Source organism: Athene noctua, chromosome 10 (assembly GCF_965140245.1).
Source record: "Athene noctua chromosome 10, bAthNoc1.hap1.1, whole genome shotgun sequence".
Classification (NCBI taxonomy): Eukaryota; Metazoa; Chordata; class Aves; order Strigiformes; family Strigidae; genus Athene; species Athene noctua.
Window position 1 is genome coordinate 3,777,184 of NC_134046.1, and position 19,930 is coordinate 3,797,113.

Below are 19,930 nucleotides of genomic sequence, written 5' to 3' on the forward strand. Positions count from 1 at the left end.
AGACTGGAAGTGTAGCCAAGATGAGCTATGAATGTTTCTCACTGGCTTTAGTAACATTTTCAACTTCATGAATGATCATTCATATTTTTTTGTGAAAGAAGAGGGAGACAATGACAAATATAACTAACAAACGTACTGTTTTCTCTTTTAGAGGGATGTTATTCTTGCCTCTGTAATGGTCCTTTAGATATGCTGCTGCATTTGCATCTTTGTGTTCCATGCCTGGCTTTGCATCAGTATGTCTTTGGTGTGTAACAATTGTGCAGTGTTTTTTAATATATCAAGATTCTTTGATTCATGCTGGTTTAATATTTTTCCTGAGGTACCATCAGTTCTCACAGCAGATGATGTGTACTCTTCTGCACTCTGCATTTTTAGTATCATTATGCGTTACTGGAATGTGAAACAGGCAAGGTGAATCGTAAGACCATTGATTATAAAAGTAACTAGTGGGGAATTTGAGAAATTTGAGTGTGTGTGAAACACTGATTTATAAAAGACCCTTCTACCAAGATACTAATTCTACCAAAGGGTGTGTGCTTATGACATCCTTTAATGCAAAGGGATCCTTTTCTTTTAAAAGTACGGGACTGAAAGAGGGACTGTGAGCTGGAAACTCCAGAAATCTGTTACACAGAACGAGCAGCTGCTTTGTGGTCATTGATGGTGTCTGTGAGGCGGTGAAAATTGTGGTCATCATGGCTGTGTTCTCTGTGTGCTCTAGTGGGAAGAATACTTGGAAGAGAGAGGAGATTTAGAAGAAAGCAAGTCTGTATTGCAGCTATCTTACTGCTAGGATTTGGCCTTTTTCATAAATATACAACAAGTCATGTATAATAAAGCCCAGCATTGTATTAGTAGCGGTTTTACTACTAGCCCTTTCCATACTGGGGCATTTCTTTTCTGTGTAGAAATTGCAAATGATGAGGTAGTGGCGATTCTGAATGTAGACTTGAAAATTTTCTCTGTAGGGGGACAGATGTCTCTAGGAACAGCCTGTCTTCAAGGCATGTGGAGGGGACTACAGGTATTCCTTCTGTAACATCGCTTTTATGATAATTTAAAAACAACAGCAACCAAACTTTTTATTTAAAAAAAAAAAAATAAGCCACTCTCTGTTCCGTCCTTCTATTTCCTGTTAACTTTCTGAGGGTGGCTTGGACAGCTTTGCTTCTCCTCAGCCTCCAGGAACTCAGTTTCCAAGTGGCATGATGTCAGGTTTCATTCTGAGGTCACATCTTCTAAAAGACGAACCCTGCGCTCCTTTTTGGGTGTTGGTGAAGTCCAAATCAAGATGGTCTATGACTAGGGGCCCTACCAGCAAAATTGAGCAAATTGTCACAAAATTCCTCTCTAAACTGTTGTGTGAAGAGGGATTAGGATTGTAAATTGGAGATGAAATGGTGGTTTCGGTATAAAGATGTTGTTCCATCGATAACTGTTTCTGTTCTCTGAATCTGAGTGAAGGATTGCAAAGCTTGAAGTACTGCTGCTTGTGTTGCAGAGCATTCTAAAAACATGTGTGGAGTTGGTGTAGGGTGTTTTTTAAATGAGTTTTAGATGAAAACTACTCCGTAGTTTTCCTATGTATTTTTTAATAAACTGTAGTGCCAAGTTCCTTGTTCTTGGTGATTTGGATATTGACAGCCTGTTATAAAGCAGGATGTCACAATGGCCCTTCATTTCCATTTTGGTTCTTCCTCCCTTGGGATAGCATATTGTTTTCTACTTCCTATTGGGAAAAATATCTTCCAGAGAAGAGATTTTAAGAAAAAAAAAAAACAAAACAAAACAAAAAAACCCCACAAATATTTGTATGTGTTTTTCCTGTTGGGGCTCCAGTAAACACTGCCATTTCTGTGACAACGCTTGTGCTAATCCTGATCATTCAGGAAGAATTGCTTCCTCAAGGACACGCTGTAGTGGAAGGAACTGGTCAGTCTCAGGTTGTCATGGATATGTGGAGTACCTATCTATGGAAGATGTCTCATGGACAGCCCTGGAATGAAAATTCAAAGATGGAGTTACCTCTTTTTTTTTTTTTTTTTTTTTTAAATAATTATTCTGAAACAGCTTTTTAGTGTTTAATGTTATCAATGCTTCTGATTAAAATTCATAAGTATTTGTAACACTCAAAGCTTTCTCCGGGATAAATTATGAAAGATAGCTCATTAAAACAGATTAACATTCCGTCTTCTGTCTTTGGCACCTTTGGGGAAGGGTGGGAGAAAGCTTCCACAAGTGTTCTTGTTCTAAAATGCTAAAATTTAATACTATTCAGAGCGGTGATGTTACTTTAAATACGCCAGTTTCTGATGCGTACGGAAATTAAACATCACTGGATATCATTTGTATAATGATTTTGATTATAATCTCGAGATTGTGTAGCTTTATGATAAACAGACATAATCTGAGATTTAGTTTCTCTTGTAGTCTGTATTTCTTATATGCCTGTGAAGTAATTTTAATTTCTTGCTCCTGAAAACATTTAATTGTTGTGCCTTGTGTCATTTTTTTCATAGCACTATTAAATAATGTAGCTTTGTATGATGTGTACTCTTTTTGCTAGTGGTTTTTTTTTTTTTTTCTAGCTTTTCATAGCTGCTACATGCAGGTACTGTTAACTTTTCATAGCTAACAGATTTGCAATGCATGCCAGTTGTTTTGAAGTGGTGTTATGACAGTGACTGTGGGGAGCTTTATAATGGAAGTTCTGCTATGAGGAATCAGTTCATCGGGAAGCTAAAGCGTGTTGTACTTGCCACCTGCTGCAGCTCACTCTGGTCAGGAATTTCTTATTGTTACTGGCATATTTATGTTAGAATGAATGCAAACTTGTGTCCTCTTGCATTTCAGACATTCAGGAGCATTGTAGGCGTGGTGCTTAGGGATGGTTTAGTGGTGAGCTTGGCAATGTTAGGTTTACGGTTGGACTCCAACCTAGGTCTTTTTCAACCTGAATGATTCTATGATTCTATAAAAGAGGATTTTTCCTGGTCTGAGGAGAACACACCATTTTTTACTATTATCCCTTCTTAGGAAAAAGGACAAATCTGTCTTGTCTTTACCCTTCCTCTTTCCCCAAAACCCTCTTCCTTTGAAAGTGCACAGGATGCAACTACTGCAAGTGTGAGTGTGGGGGGTGTTGTCCGCCAAAATACTTTTTTATATGGAGATTATTCTTTTTACAGCTATATGTTTTAAGTAAGCTTTCCTGACTGTTGACATAATATTTTTAGAAGTGTAAATCTGAAGGAAGAAAAGCTATAAAATACATTCTTTTGAGAGGTGGTAGAGAAGTTAGTGTTGCTCGTAACTTGGTTGTATATCACAAGCTGAAGGTTGCCGAGATTAGAAGTTTTAATTTTTTAAAATTTTAAAGCATATATTTAGAATCTACTCAAACTTATTTATATGTTATTTGCTGGAATAAACTGTTAGCAAATTATATCTGAATGGAACAAGATCCACTTGTGAATTATTGATGAATATAACTGTACTGGTAATGAAGTAGTAATTCATGTTGTATACATGTAGAATCATAGAATTGCCAGAGATGTGGCAGATGTTCAACTTCTGTAGAATTCATGATACGCTTCTGTACTTTCTATCTCATCACTTTGTGCCACCCCTCAGTCCCCTGGCTGTCATCCTCTTCAGAGCTGGGACTGTGCTACCTGCTGTGGTGGTGTGGAAGGGCTGGGTGTGATTGATGTTTTGCTTTTTCCCTAGTAAAGCACCAGACAAGAAAATTAAGGTGAATTGTAGTTAGTTGTGCTCATACAGAGGATCCTGCACCCTGGAGATGAGGGGAAGCAAGGCAGAAAACCTGGTGTCCAGCACAGGGTTTCTGAAGCTACCACTACAGGATAAAACCCTGTAAATCCTGTGCACCTCTTCTATTACTAACTGTAGGTAAATCTGTATATAGGATACAGGTTGTGAGTTGGTGTGGGGTTTTTTTGTGTGTGTGTTTTTGTTTTGCCCTTTTTTTTTAAACTGAAAAACCAGTAACTTCAGTTGTAAGTATATCTAGAACTTTTAATAAACAACTGACCAAGGTTTTCTGGCTTTGGTTATTAAAAAATGTGATACATTTTTTCTCCAAATATTTTTTTTAACGTATCACATATGGGAACACTAGTTTTTTGAATACACTTTAAATTTCACAAATCAACAACGCATTTTTGATCTTTTTTAAGCACCTAATTAAAAAAACTGTCAAAGACTTCAAGAAGTGGTGAACCAGCTCTTTAAATTGTTGATATTTTGAGAAGCACTGGTTTGAGAAAGGTTATTCACAAACTGTTCAGGCAAGTGTGAGTCTTCAGTGGTGATTATGTATACAGGATGGAGTGCTAAATCCTAGAAAACAGCGAGGAGGGGAAGGATGCAGATGTTACCATGGATGATAAACTGATAATAGGACACTTTTTGTGATGCTGGCTAAGAAGGCTGATCCATGTATTGAGGTTTGTCCAGGGTGTGGATGCTTGTTGGCTTTCATGTGGCAGTAATAGAATAAGAAATTGTTTAGTATATTGCAGTAGGGTCATCACTGAAAACTTTTTTAAATGCCCAAGAAAGTGCTCAGTTTGCAAATATGGAGGATTTGTCCCTGGTAAGAAATTGTAGAAGCTGAGACTATTTATCAGTCTCTTCTTCTTCCCCCCTTTCTCCCCTTCCCCCTTTAAAAAAACAGCCAAATTAAACCCAACAGCCCAAAGCCTATACAGTAGCTTTATTAAAACTTATAGTTACCTACCTGGAAAAAATATGTCTGAAACCAGAGCATCTGTCTCTAAATGAAGGTTATTTCTATTTACCTTCTTGCCACTGGAACTTAAACTGGAGGCAGAATATGAGTTTTACTGAGCTGTTAGAGTGTCTTTATGGAATGACAGAGTAGTTGAGGTTGGAAGGGCCCTCAGGAAGTCATCTTGTCCAACCCCCTGGTTAAGCAGGGCTGCTTAGAGTGGTTGCCCAGGACCATGTCCAAATGGCTTTCAAGTATCCCGAAAGATGGAGATGCCAGAACCTCTCTGGGCAAACCTGCCAGTGTTTGGTCACCCTCACAATGAAAAGGTGTTTCATCATGTTCAGGTGGACCCTTCAGGTTTCAGTTTGTGCCCATTGGCTCTTGTCCTGGTGTCACTGGGCACCACTGAAAAGAGCCTGGCTCCATCCTCTTTGCACCCTCCCTTCAAGTCTTTTAAGAGCTCCCCTGAGTCTTCTCTTCTCTAGGCTAACAGTCCCACCGCTTTTAGCCTGTCCTTATACAAAAGATGTTCCAGTCCATCATCTTCGTGGTCCTTTGCTGGACTCTCTCGAGCATGTCCATGTCTCTCTTGTACTAGGGAGCCTGGAACTGGACACAGTACTCCTCCAGGTGTGACCTTACCAGGGCAGAGGAGAAGGGAAGGACCACTTCCCTCGACCTGGCAAGGCTGCTCCTCGTGCAGCCCAGGATACCATGAAACCAGCGTGTCTTGCCTAGCATATACAAGTGTATTTATGCCCCGATTTAAATGTGGATATGTGAGATTAGGCTCTGAATCAGCTTGAAGTGACGCTTAATGCTGGTGTTTCTGATTGAAATTCCACTTGCTCTTTTATACAGATCAAATCAGATGACAGCACAACCCATTCAGCTTTGTCTCATGTAAAAACGCACTATTTCATCATCTAAATCAGTAATGACAGCAGGAATTGGTAACGAAATTAGAAGTGACCCAACCAAAGAACTATGGGCTCTTATGTGCCTCCTGTTTTAGCTGTAGGATGCTATTTTTAAATCCCACCTAGGTACCTTCAATTATACAATCATGAGCTCAGGTTGACCTGGCAGGTATAGCTGTGTAACGCCTGTGCTGGGTGTGTGAAACACCATGCCCTGTCAGTGTTGCTGGTTGTTTCTGCTGAGCTTCAAATCTTCTCTTTCATATTTTTCTTCTAAATTGCTCTCTTCTATAGAGCTACTTCAGTTATAGTTGTTTCTTACTGTCTGTCACATGAGATATAGTACCTGACTGTGAGAGTAACTCCAATCTGTTTTATCCGAGACTGTAAATAGCTAAGAGGCAAAAGGAAAAGCTTCTTACACTGCATCTCATCCGTAACTGCCCACGTTTATTCATCCTTTCTGTTCTAGTGCACACTTGAGCAGACCAGCTGTATATCACTGATGAAAAAGCTATGACCGGCCCTTTTTTCCTTTGCACTGAAATAGATTGGAAGTTCTGCTACAGTTGGTGGCCATCGATTGGTCGTTGTGTGCTCAAGTTTAGGACTGAAACCTTGCTCTGTTCGTTCTGTTTTTTTTTTTTTTTTTTTTTTTTCTTTGTTGAACTTCCACCATAGTGTGTTCTAAAATGGTGGTGGACGTGCAAGTGCAGGCTTGAGACTGACCATGTATATCTGCCCTGAGCACAAACATTTGCGTTTTCCCCTTCTGTGTGTTGGAAGCTGTACTGAAGCTAAGCAGTATCCCTTAAGCCAATTAGTCTGCCAGAGAAGGGCACTAGAGTTAGAGTGGTTGGATCACGATGACTTTCTGTTCTAATGTTGCCTCTACTTGTGTAGTTATTTTTGTGGCAACATATCCAGATCTTAACAAGCTATGGTCTTGAAGTTTTGTTAGATTTATGAAAAAGCGTTTGTTAAGATACTGTGGCAAAGATGGTGGAAGCCAAATTCCCCAAGAAAATGTGTATTTCATGAAAAGCATGTGTTGCTGTTCTCAGAGTTTCTATGTTGCTTTTACCTACTGTTATGATTTAAATAACTTGCAACATGTATAAGATCAGTTTGGTGGTGTAACAACTAGTTGTTTGTGTTGGACAGATAATTTCAGTTTGTATGTACACACACACGCACACACTTTTCTGTATATAGATTGCTGATCACCTCCCCATTTACAGAAGAGTAGAAGCTGACAGTATGTAGATGATTATGAAAATACAATTTTATGTTACCATGGTTTGGCAAGGATTCGAAGCAAATAATGCCGTTAACTCAGTGTTGTTTTTTCCTTTAAAAAAGGTAACTATATTGTTCATTCTACAATAATTACTCTGACTTTGTAGGGAAATGTCTTAAATCACTGAGCATACCTGTTAATGGAATTCTTTTATTCAGGTGCTCCTACATGTTTAGCAGTGCTTGAGTTTTAGATTTTTATAAATGGCTTTGAGCTTCACTACACAATTTCAATTGCACTGAAGTTCAGTTTTCTTTGTCCTCTTTTGTGTACAAGTTAGATTTGCTTAAATATCTATTATAATGAAAGATGTGAGTGTTCATTTGTATCAGTTTGTTGGCTCTCTTTGAAAATTATGGCTGAATATAAACAATATTTTGCTTATAAGTAGTTTAAGGTGCTAGTAAACTATATTGGGTATGGATGGCATTGTAAAGCTGTTTCATGATAGTAAATATTTGATTTTTTTAAAGATAATTTTTATGTCCTGATACCGCATTATTTGAAGACACTATCGGTCTCAGTAGGACTTTATAATAAGCTTGCCAAGCAGCTGCCAAGTGCAGATAGCCAACATTTACATTCAGTGTTGTGTGACGGTAGCTGTGACATGATTCCAATTAAAAGCTTGGTCTGCACACTGCAGATGTCTTCTGAATATTAATGTGTACTACAGACAGAGCAGATGGAATCTCTTTTAAAATACAATGCAGTGAATGTAAAATTAAGGTTGGTTTTCTGGTGGAAGCCGAGAGGCAGTCAAAATTTTTTTCTTTGTTTTTCAATACTAAACCACAAGAATATCTGTGTATCATCATCATCTTTTTCTTTTACATGTAGAAGAAAATCAACTCTTCGTCATGGATCCAAATAAAAAATATGGCATTATGCTTTACCAAAGTTGTCTTAAATGCCAGATGTACCTAGAAAAATATTAGAAATGCATGCGGCATTTGCTGTGCCTTAAAATATACCTCTGCCTAAAGGACAGATATGAGGCAATAGACAGTAGTTGAAATGTAGGATGCCCATGAGTTATGTGAGGAGTTGCTTATTGAGAAAGGCTGTGTAAAATTATATATAGGTGTGTGTATTTAATTGGGATTTGAAGATGTAATGTGAGGTGTATTAGGAAAAGTTGATCCTGGATAGGAGAGGTAGTATAACACTGGGATATGAAGAGAGTGACATCAGTGGTGCACTGCGATGATGTAACGTGTTGCAAACCCAAAGTTAGCTGTCAGAAACCAGCAGCAACACAGCTGTGAAAGTGTGTGGATTACATAAGTGTTTACAGTACTTCTATAGCAGTCCTTGAGATACGGAGTAAAGCCTTGGTAGTAGGAATATATTAAAAATCTTAGAAAGAACAGGGTAAGCGTAGTATTGAAACAGCAGAAGGGTTTTCATGTGAATGGGAATTGGAACTTCCCTCTTTGCTACTGCAGTCATCTTACCCTCTCGGACAGAATGCAGGTGTGTGAGAAGGGAGTGAGCGGTTGTGTACAGGAGGAAGGGGTTATAGAAAAGGCAGTGACAGGAGGTGTGAAATATGTAAATCCAGTACACTGTTGAACTTGCTAGTGTTATTTCCATAGCTGTGACATCCTTGTCTCCCATCTTTTCCATACTTAATTTTACAGTAGCTTATACCTGAGGCTGTGGAAAGACTGAAGCCAGTGACAGCATTTTCCACTTCATCCATATTAACTTCAATGAAGATTTTCCTCCAGATCTACATTTTGGATTCTGTTTGGCTATTGTAGTTATAATGCCTGGCTAATATTTCTCTCAAAGTTACTGGCCTAGCTGTAAAGAGGAGGTTCCTGGCTTCAGCAAGAGTACTTAAATGTTATATAGATAGTTTCAGGAAAGCTGGCTCTGTGCTGTTCCTGAGGATAATGATAACTCATTTGATAAGTGTGTTTATAAAATCTAGACCACAGACTGAGAGCAGAATTGCCCCTGAGGTCTGGGAGAGGGCAGCAGTGACCGGGTACTATCAGAGTGAGGAAGAGCCGTGTCTGGACCTCACTTAAGAGGGTTTTGATGATGTCCCAGATCACAGGTGTGGGTGCCATTTCTCTTAGGAGTGTAGAAGTTGCCTGTGAATCCGACTTACCTGTGATTAGAGGCCTTCAGTGAGTTGTTTCTCTCATTAAAGTTTTTGTAATAATGTTTAATGCATTCAGTTGTTCAGGATAATAGTGGGACTTTTAATTAGACTTCTGACTTGAAAAAACAAGTCATCTTGACTGATTTCAGTGACAAGTCAGGAGGAGTGACTGAGACTGTGCTCTTTAGGGCACTGACTTAGGTACCTTATACTTCGCAGTGACTGCTGTGGTAGAATGCAAATTTAATAATAGGGAAATGTATAAAACTTTGTCTCAGCTTTGTGTCGGTTTTATTTGTTTTAGCTTTATTCACATTGCATTCACCTGTATACAGTTCATTAATCTGTGGAAAGAGATTTATGCAAGAGGCACAGTTGAAAATAATAACAATGGAGTAGCTTACTAGACATAATTAAATGACATTTTTTTGTGACTTATTTAGAAATTGTCTCCAGTGTTTTTGTTGAAACTCAGCTTTCCATATAAGCCAGAAGAAGTTTAAGTGTTGTTAATTTGTAACATAGAGCAATGGCTCTGTACCTTATAACTAATCAAAGGATAAAAATCTGGCCAAAAGTCTTTAGGGTTTGATGTTTTAAAAGTTATGAAGATGTGACGTTAAGTCTTCTCAGTGTCTTAAAAATCAAAGCCGTAGTCAAAAATAAACTAGTTGAAATGTGAAAGTTCTGCTTTAAAAGAACTGTACTTGTCAGGGTCAAATATGGCTTTTAACAGCTCTTCTGAAGTGTCTATCAAAAAGATTTCAGACAAAATTTGTCTTCATTACATTTCAAGATTTGAAATACCCTGAAGTATTAATCCCCCCCCAATATATCTGTGATTTCTGGTGGGACAGGAGTCTGGTAAATAGAGGTGGAGTTTGAAAGCGGGACTGGTTAAGATAGAAAGGAAGAATCAAGGAAGAGGCTTCTCCTCCTTTTGCCACTGCACCTAGACATCAGGGTGAGTTGCTTATGTTTCCAGCTGATTGGGAAATGCCTCATGGTTCCCTAGATAAGATGCAACTATTTTTTTTTCCTGTATGAAGCACTTATTTTAAGGAAACTTGCAGTTGTTTCTGCTTGATGTGGTGTTTCTGTTACTGTGTAGTGTCATGGTCATCTTTGACCCTTTTTGGCTTTTTCATTGTCAGAGAACCCCTATGAAAGTCACTTCTAAATGTGCTCAGTATCTTTAATTATTATCATCTACTTAATGTTGGGTTTGTAAGCCTAATGTCATTCTTGCTCTTACAACTTTCGCGATGCTACTATTGTCTCCTTTGCTTCTGTATCTCTGAAATGCCTTTCTCTAAGCTTGCTCCTAAAGCTCAAGCAAATTTCCCTTCTTCATTTACTGTGTCTTGCTTTGCTATACCCTCCAGTATCTTGCCTCTTCTGACAATACTTTGAAGATTTATCAGTTGCTAGTTAACTCTCCTAGTTCTTTGTAGCATCCTTCCTTTTCTGTGCAGTGTATAATTTTTTCTAACCCTTGAAAAAATTCCCAAGTGTTTCATTTCAGTCCCTGACAATCTCTGTTGATGTATCATCATACACTTATATCTTTAATCACTATGAAACGTGTCCTTTCAGCCAAGATTGTACCTTAGCACTGGGAATGTGTCTAATTTAATATCTGTAAAGCAAGTGCATACTTTATTGCTATCTCTTTGATCTTCATAATATAGATTACTCTCATAAAAAATCAACGCCAAAAAGAAGTGCTGTGTTTGGCTGAATCTCTGAGACATGTCAGCAGGAAATAGGAGAGCGGGCTGTGTGGGTCATGCCATTGCAGTGTCATAACATGGAGTGCTGCTGGATAGGTATTCATTCTCCTGTGCTTAGCCCTCAGTCAGGCTGGGTTAATTCCTGAATTCGAAGAGCAAAGTTCATCGCATAACGGGGTCATGGTCCTTTTTTGTGTTGAATTAATGTCTGCTGAGAAACATAATTAAAGTAGTACCATGCATAACTGTTCAAGTTCAGTTGTGGAATGAGAATAGTGAAAGTGTAATACGTTTTTCTAAAGTGTCTTTAATTTAAAAACAAACAAACAAAACTCTTAACCTCTTAGTTAAGACTTAGAAGTGCTTAGAAGTGCTATTATAACCAGAGGTTCACCCAATTTTTTTTCAGTCAATTATCTTGAATTTATCAGCTGTTTAAAGTCTGTCCATTCCAAAGTGCACATTAATTTTTCATATCTTTAAAAACCAGAAAAGTCAACTCAAAATAGCACAACAGCTTTAATAACTTGATAAACATCTTTTTTTAACTGACATAGACGCCTTGCTTGTTGACTCAACTTTTTCCTTCAGAAGTAGTTATTACATTCTTTCTGTTAGAGGGGTTCTACAAAACTCTGAAAGCAAGGATCAGGGGCTGCTTTAAGATGAGCCTTTCAGACAGTGTTTTTCCATTTTGTGTCAGTAATTTTTAAATCCAAATAAAAAGATCTATTAAACTGGAGACGATGATGCATTGCTACTTTTGTTTTTGTATTATCTCTTGCTAGTGATGAGAGCTATTTTTCAATAATGGGAATGAAAAGGTATCTGTGCCTCTTCTCCAGCAGCAGAGAGGAAAACAGTGTTTAATGTGGATGTATTTTTTGTTATTGTTTTCCAACTTAATAGATGTAAAACTCTTGCAGAAAAATAGTGTGTGTGGACACAGACAATCCTGGACCATGATTTCCATTTTTCTGCCTTTTTTTTTTTTTCCTTACATTCCATGCTCCCTCTGTTCTTCCTCACTACCTCCCTAATGTTCCCTGATCTTTTGTCTTCCTCCAAATATTTGGCATGCTTCATCTGACACCATCAGAATCTCTCCTGCCTGTCTCTAACTAGATTCTGAATTTCCATCTTCTGGGGTGGAGGGAGTAGAAGGAAAAAAAAAATACTTGTACCTGTAACACTCTTGTCCATTTCTGTCTGTTTTTCTTTTCTGAACCACTGACATGTGGACTGTTAGGTTCCAGAACTGCCTTTGAGAAGATTGTAGTAGTGTGTAGCCCCATTCACATTCCCCACTATATCAAGCAGAGATGTGGAAGGGGAAAAGTGGAATTTGCCACTGTCCAGCAGGGACATCTTGAGGGAAGTCACTAACATATTATGTTAGTAATAGTCACAGGGAATCCCATTATTTTACTTGCTGGAAAAAAAGCTCAGACTTGTATTTATTAAAGTATGCTTGCATATCTGATGATGAAAGTCTTGTTTCTGCAGCAGCATTACTTTTTAATTACTAGAAATCCTAAAAAGCCAATACTTGAATCTTTACATTTTCTCACAGTTGTGATGGTTCATATTCATGTAAGTCCATTAACATCTTGGTGTGTAGAAAAACAGTTTGACAGCTGTAGTCTAGCACTTCCTTATCGTAACTTGATACAGCATTCCATAGAGACAGTCACACCTCAGATTTATACTCCACTCTGCTTCTGGTATTTCAGCTTTAGTGGTTTATAGTGTGAGCTCACATGTTTGGATAATCTTAATTGACTTGTTAAATAAGAACAGTTTACATTCTGTTTCTCTTTTTGTGTGTTCACAGAGGATGATTTTGTGCCATGATTCAATTGGGAACGTACTCTGAAAATCACTGATTTCTGCTAATTTGTTTTAATAAAGCTGGTATTTTCTGCCTGTGTGCAATGAATCCCGAGTACTCTACTAGTGAATTTATGCAACCTACTATAAACTTTGCTCCATATTCCATCAGGAAACCTGCAAAAAATTGAGTTGATTAGAGTGTTACACGTAAGACCTGTATTAAATTTTTGTGTGCACAATAGCTTAACTTAGTCTGCTGCTATAGATTGTATCCAGTATCAGAAACAATCAGCATGTGGGGATTTTTTTATCTCAATTGTAATTAAGAGGTGTTCACAGGCCCTAGTAAAAAGCAAAATGTTTGTCAAGGAAGAGAAAAAGTTTTCAAAGTATCCAGTACATACTGGTAACATCTAGTACTCTTAATGTTGTGCCTGGAATGCCAGTTCATTGTCTCTCCCCGATTTTTTTTTTTTTTTTTCCCCGTGACCCTGAACTGATCTCTTGACTTTTATTTATCATGTCTGTAAGGGTTTAATGTTCTTAGTACACGTAAGAAGAGGATGGCAATAGCTGGGAGAATGATTGTTGTAATTTTAATGTTCATTTCAAGCTTTAGCATCATGCTTATGAGTAGTATAGAGAACTAACACACACAATTATGGTAGTAGTGCTTAAAAAAGCTTGCTGGTGTTTTTTACCAGTCACTTCTAGTAATCTGACAAAGAAGGGATCCCAGACACTGTAGGAAAAGCATTCTCTTAGATCTGATTTGTAAACTTGGAGAATGATTTCACTGTCACTTGTTTGTCTTAAATACTTTTAATTGTTGGTTTGGTTTTGAAAGCAGGGGTAAAAAAAGTTAATATCTGTGTCTGTTTTCTTTTATATACTTTTTCACCTATGGGGCCCAGTTTTTAATATCTGCCTGTAACCATAGTCTGAACTCTTAAGTTAAGCAGAGTGAGCTAAAATCCAGCATTACATATTTCAAAGAAAATCTTGATATGAAAGCAAACAGGAATATTAGAGAAATTCCTGTTTTTTCACTTCTGGGAAATATTTTAAAAATAATAATAATAAAAATAATCTGTGTTTGAGGTCAGGGATTTCCAGCATTACTGTATACCAGTCTCTTGTTTCTGAAATTTGTATCCCCAGTTTTTCAAGTGAAAAACCAAAATTGAATGGAGCCACTAACAGCTGGTGCTATAGCTGCATGGCAGTAGTGCTGTTTGATATAAGGTACATTTGTGAATTTATTTAATGGAATGTACAGTACTGATTTATGCACATGATTCAAATACTTCTTATTAAATAAATGGGATGACATACCTCTACTTTGAGGAAGAAAGGCTGTGCAGTCTTATTAGGCAAAACTGTACATGACTAATTTTTGCAAAGTTAGATCATTAAAGGTAGTATAAAATGTTTTTGAAATTGGGAAGCTGAGCACCTTTACAGTATTGTTTTTTCTTTGATTATGATATGTATGTATAAATAAATGCCCACTATCTTGGTTTTGTTGTGGGTTTTTTTGTTTGTTTTTTTACTGTTGTTTTTTTCCTTTTTCTCTGGTGCAAGAAAAGGAGAATGATGGGTGAGGTTAAGTGATACTCACATAAAGTTGATAACTACTTATTTAATAAGTATTTGATTTAAACTAGAGAGCTGACTGGTTCTAGAAATTACAAGTATAAATAAAAACTAATCCTACAGCCAGAAACTTGTAAATTATTTTTTTTTTTTTTCCAGTCTGAAACAGCCTCTGTTAAGTGTTCCTGTTTAGTGCTTAATGCAGTCTGTGCCTCAGGACAGTATGGAAAATATGCATATGTTCAGCAGACATTTCTGATTTTTCTTGAACAGTGGAGTAGGATTGCAGTTCTGAGTCACTTCTGGCAAAACTGTGGAATGCACAACTTGATCTGCCTTTCCACTGCTGGTGTCATTTGCCTTTGGCTGCCAGGGAGGAAATTGGACTGTTTTGGTCTCTTCTGGTACAATGGTTTAATTTACCTCAGTTTTTGTTGTGTTTACCCAATTACTGGCTCTTGGCTCCCATGAGCCAAGTAAAAGCAGGGACTGTGCCAAAGGTATGAGACATTTTGAACTTGAATATTGCTGCACCTGAGGTTTTGACATAATGGAGAGTTTGCAATGCAATCATCTCACAGCCAAATCCTTTAATCTCATTATAATTTCTGCAATTGATGTATAACTGACCCGAGACATGTCTCATTAGTGTGCAAGAGGGAAATTCTACATGTAGGTGAAAAAAAGAATGAATTCCTGTTTCAAAGCAGCATTTTTTTTTTTTTTTTTTTTTTTTTTATTAAGATACCAGCTCTACTGAGTGGTACCAGGTTGGTGTGCTGGATTCAGTGTTCTCATTCCAGTCTAGGCAGTGGTGTGCTCTAATGGCTGTGCTGGTGTAAGAGGTTACTGTTAGTCTGTCTATCATTAGTGCTTTAAATTAGATGCCCTTCAGTGTTCAGTCTAGGAAGTAGGCTGGGTTAACTGTCAATGTATTTATTATTCCCTTCCGCTCCTAATTTTTTGGAATCTGTCCACAGACTAATCTGGGTGTATGTGGGACCTTCAGGAGTTGTTCTCTCAGCAGTCCTTGATGCCAGGCTTGTCTCCATGTACTTCTAGTGACAAAACACAAGGATGCCATAGGAGTGGCTATACTGTCTCTGCAATACTGAAAATAGTCATAAACAAAGAGAGCTTTTCATTGGTAAGACAGAACAAAAGAAAATGCTAATTTTCTGTAGTAGGAAATGTCAGATTTTATCTCTTTAGCATAAAAATAGTCATCTTCTGACAACATATAAAGTGAACCTGAAATTTTATACATGTTAAAACTGTCACTGGTGTAAGAAAAGCAAACTATCATTTTAATCTTAAAAGCTTTGTGGAGGCAGAGTAATAGTGCTCTCTTAACTGTCCTTAAAAGGTTATGTTTTTTTCTTGTTTTTAATACTGTGGAAAACTTGATGCTGTTTTGATGACACTGAACCCTGCTATGGGATAAAATAATCAAGATTCTAAAAGAAGCCGTAGTCTTTGAAAAATGGATTTTTTTTTCTGTGGTACCCAAAGTGTGTCAGTTTTCTGTAGCATATCAATTCTGTTCAAAGAAGTTAAAATATTATTCTTAAACATGAGTAAGGAATGGGTGTAGTAGTCAAAAGGTGGAGAAGCAAGTCTGCATGTGCAAGACCAGTGCCTGAAATAATGTATTTACTTAGTAACAGTGTTGATTAAAGGTATTCTAATTCATATTTGAGATTAATTAAACATTTAATTGAAACTGTTATGACCTGGATGAGGTGCTTTTACTGCAAACTTAGCAAATTATGTTTTGAATTCAGTATTTCTCTTGTAATAAATCACTTTGTAGCAGGCACTGAAATAATTGATTTTGGTCCTCTTGTTCTTCGGTATCTTGGAACAGGTAGGCATTTGTCTATGTCTCTAGATAAGAAGTAGTGAGTTTCCCTGTTTCTTAAGGTCCAAATTTGTTTGCCAACTTTGAGTAGTTACTCGGTTAAACTAGCTTAATAAACTAGAGATAAGAATGAATGTACCGTTGCAGGACAAATTAATGTCTAGAGCACTATTCTGTCACCACTGGTGGCCGCAGGGCAGATTCCCTTTGGAAGAGTTAAGAACAGGGCAAAATGTATCAACAATTTCATTTCATGGAGTTGCATGAGCTTGTTTAATAAACCAGAATGGATCTTGTTCCAAATGCTTGTCTCCACTCAAGGTGATATAAACTTCTTGCATCCGTGGTGTCCTTTGACAAGTGAAATATACTGTCCCTACTTGCAGGAAGGGTTGCTGCTGTCAAAAATTGGTTAAAGGTTTGAAAATAAGTTTCTTGAATTCTCAAGTTCACCATTCAGTGGTTTTGAACCTATTCAGGCTTGATGTATGAAACAGAGTGTCAAGTTTATTTTTATAAGGATTATGCATGTTATAGAAGTTTAGGTCTTGATCTAAATTGTAAAATGCAAAATAATCTTGCTTTTGAATCCTTAGCTTTTTGTTAAGATGATCGTTGTTGTCTTGTTGATAGATTTGGCTGAAAACTCTATGGAGTTAGCCTGATTATTTTTCCCCCTAACCTCTTCTTTCTTCTGATTTACCTTATCATTACAAAAGAATACACAATAATAACTTTGAGCTTGTTTTGCTGGTATTATTCTCAGTTATGTGTTTTAATATAGACACAAGGTGGTTGTAAATGCACAAAAGAAGATGAGTTCTTGTGTATTTGCTAAGTTTGCATCATTCTTCATATTCTGGTGGTGCTGAGACAAATTTCTAACTTCTAAGAGCTTATGGGGTCGTTAAGATTTTGGTAACATGTGCCTCTGCACATGCTTAGTGGTATAAAGCCTCATCTAATTCTTAAATGTTTAAAGACTGGAATAGAAAGGTCACTGTGTCACAAAAAATACAATTATCAGTTGAAGGGAAGAGGAATGGGAAAGCGTGAAGCGTTCGGAATAAAATTACTTGGAGCATAGTGTTTTGGTTTTGTTATGCAGGTTGATTGTTTTTTTGTGTTGAGACTGAAGCAACTCACAAAGACAGTAACTTGGATACAGTGAAGGGGGGAAAGAATACTCTTTAGTAAGCTTAGCTTAATGTCAAAACGTATATGAATAGTGAAAGTCAGGAATTTAATCCCAAATTAGAGATAAAGTTTAAATACCTAAACGCATGAACAAAGAAGCAATGAAACAATGGATCCTCCATCTCAGAATTTTTCAATTTAAGTGTGTGTTCTGATGGAAGATCGCTTTGGTCAAGGATAGGTGACTGGAGTTAGCATGGGAGCACTCTCTGAACAGTTACATGGCTTGTGTTGTGTAGGGTATAGAACGGTTTAGCTACTGTGTTAAGTAGGTATAGCTAACTGAAAATGCTTGAATGTTTTGTAGTAATGCTAAGTGGGCTGGGAATTGATGATAAGTTAAGATTGGGTAACCCGTGTAGAGGTATATTTTTTCAGAATTGGGTAAAAATCCCCAAACTACTTACTCTCCATCTTAGCATGTGACGGCCTTTTGGAATATAAAACTTTAACTTTGAATAAACACTTATTGACTGGCAAGTAGGTGGATGAAAGCATTATATTGAAGCTTTGGTTTTTTTTTTTTTAAAAAAGATTTGTATGGAATTTGCGTAGTGAAAATATATCACGATTATTCAAGATGATGACTTTGTGTTTGTAATAATAAATAGCATTTGTAATTTTGGTTTGTTTATTTTGCAGCTCCAGTTGTTAACCGGTACAACAGGAGAGTATCAGGTATGATTTCCTTTTAAGAATTTAATGTTTCTGAAAATGTTTTGAAATATGTATTTGGCTAAAGGGCTTACGTTAAAAATGACCTCACTCTTCATCACTACCTTATTTCTCATACTTCTTGCAGTATTCTTATTTGAAATAATGAAAACTTTTTTCGTAATTCACTTTAGAAACTAATGGACAAACACACTGAGAATAGTTTAGAAAATAGTTTTATGGGTGATTATAAACTGTTGAAGCAACTTCAGCAGTAGGAATGATTCTGTCCAGCAAAACTTCCCAGAACTTTTATGTAACATAATAATTATGGCAAAAGCTTGCTTTGCAGTGAATTGAAAAAGTGGCAGCTTCTTTCTGCTGGAACACACTTCCTAATTTTCTGTGTTGCTAAGAATTTTATCTCTTGTTAGAATACAGAAATGTGGTGGCTGGGAGGTATCTCCAATTTATGTTGGTTTAGCCCCTTGTTTGTGCAACTGATCTTGAAAGTGGTTGGATTTGTCGTTGTTCACTTGTTCTGGAGATGTAGATTATACTTTTTTGTTTGCTTGTTTTCTATCTTAACCAATATCAAATGCTTTAGTGCGTAGCTGTTATTCCCAACATATTATTTCTGAAGTTGTTCTTAAACAGTTATCACGTGAACACGTAGATGAGAAGGTACTATATTATTTTTTTCATTCAAGGTGCAGTGTGGGTTGTTTTGCATATGTTACTTTTTTTTTTTTTACTTCAGATATTTAGTTGTAACATTTAGCTGGTCTAGAAAGTCATTATTGTTCTGATTTGAAAAATGTCTTTATAAAAATGCCAGTGTGTTCAGCATTTTCACTCTAGTTTTCAGTTCAAGTCTACTCAGTTTGTAACTTGTGTATATGATCTGACACATTCTTTGGTATGATAGATCTGATGGGGCATTGTTGGTTATGTATATATGATATGTAAAAATATGAGATAAAGACAAGTTTAATTTCATGTGCAAAATACCCTTATACCCATGCAGTTCCATTGCTTCACTACTAGTTGCTTGGGTGTGATTAAGGGTATGGCTGTAGTTATGCCACTACAGATAAGTAATTGTGAGTATAAAGAGAACTTCGTAACTCTTAAAAATTGACAGTGCTGGTAATCTTGGTTTATTATTACATGAGAAATTTAGGCAAAAAACCCCTGTATCTTGAGTGATGGAGTTTGATACTCTGACAGTAAATATTGGAAGTCATACATTGTAGAGTATCTTAATCTGGAGAGTCCCAAGACATTTTAATTTCTCTGCTAATTAAACTAATCCACCCCGGACCCTGCTGATGAAGTAAAATCTTACAAATGAGAAGTGAATGCATCTCTCATTTAAATGTAAATAAAGGCTGAATTATTCCTGAAGTTAAAAAAGTTGAGCCTTAATCAGAGGTTAGTTGTAATCTTTTTGAATCTTCAGTACTGAAATGTAGTATTGGTACTAAGGTACTCTTAGTTAAAAAGTAAGTTCCTTCATTGAAGAGGTCTAAAGGTTAATGTGAATGACTAAACAGCAAATGTAAAATTGAATTGCTAATTTATGCAATTAGATTAAGGAAGACTGTTTAGATGCTTAATAACACTGGTGCACCAAGAAGAGCTAGAATAATTCAGAGTTTACAGGACATGTTAGAATTCTCATGGAGACAAACATTACCAGAATGTGTATTTTACTACTGTGTGTTAAATACTTTTCAAAATTTTAAAAAATACTTTTTTCTCCGCTTTCTGTAAAGGTCATGATCAGTGTGGGATTTGTTAAAATGCAAAAAAGATGCAAACAGCATCCGTGCATGTACAAGGAGACCCCATTTTTCTTCTCTTGGCAGGAAAAAGTACAGAAACCTACTGGTTTGGGGTGGCGGGGGAGTTGGTTGGTCAGGTTTTTTTGCACTTCATACCTGCTGTGTCTGTCAAGA

The 19,930-nt window shown here is 36.9% G+C and overlaps 1 protein-coding gene across 4 annotated transcripts in view; it reads left to right on the top strand.

The window, feature by feature from the left end:
• PRKAR2A (protein kinase cAMP-dependent type II regulatory subunit alpha) overlaps nucleotides 1–19,930 on the top strand; it is a 68,274-nt gene that overhangs the window by 7,426 nt on the left and 40,918 nt on the right. For all 4 annotated transcript variants that reach the window (XM_074913941.1, XM_074913942.1, XM_074913943.1 and 1 more), the window contains exon 2: nucleotides 17,958–17,993. In XM_074913941.1, coding sequence (XP_074770042.1) covers nucleotides 17,958–17,993 — 36 coding nt within the window. The remainder of the gene's footprint in view (nucleotides 1–17,957; nucleotides 17,994–19,930) is intronic.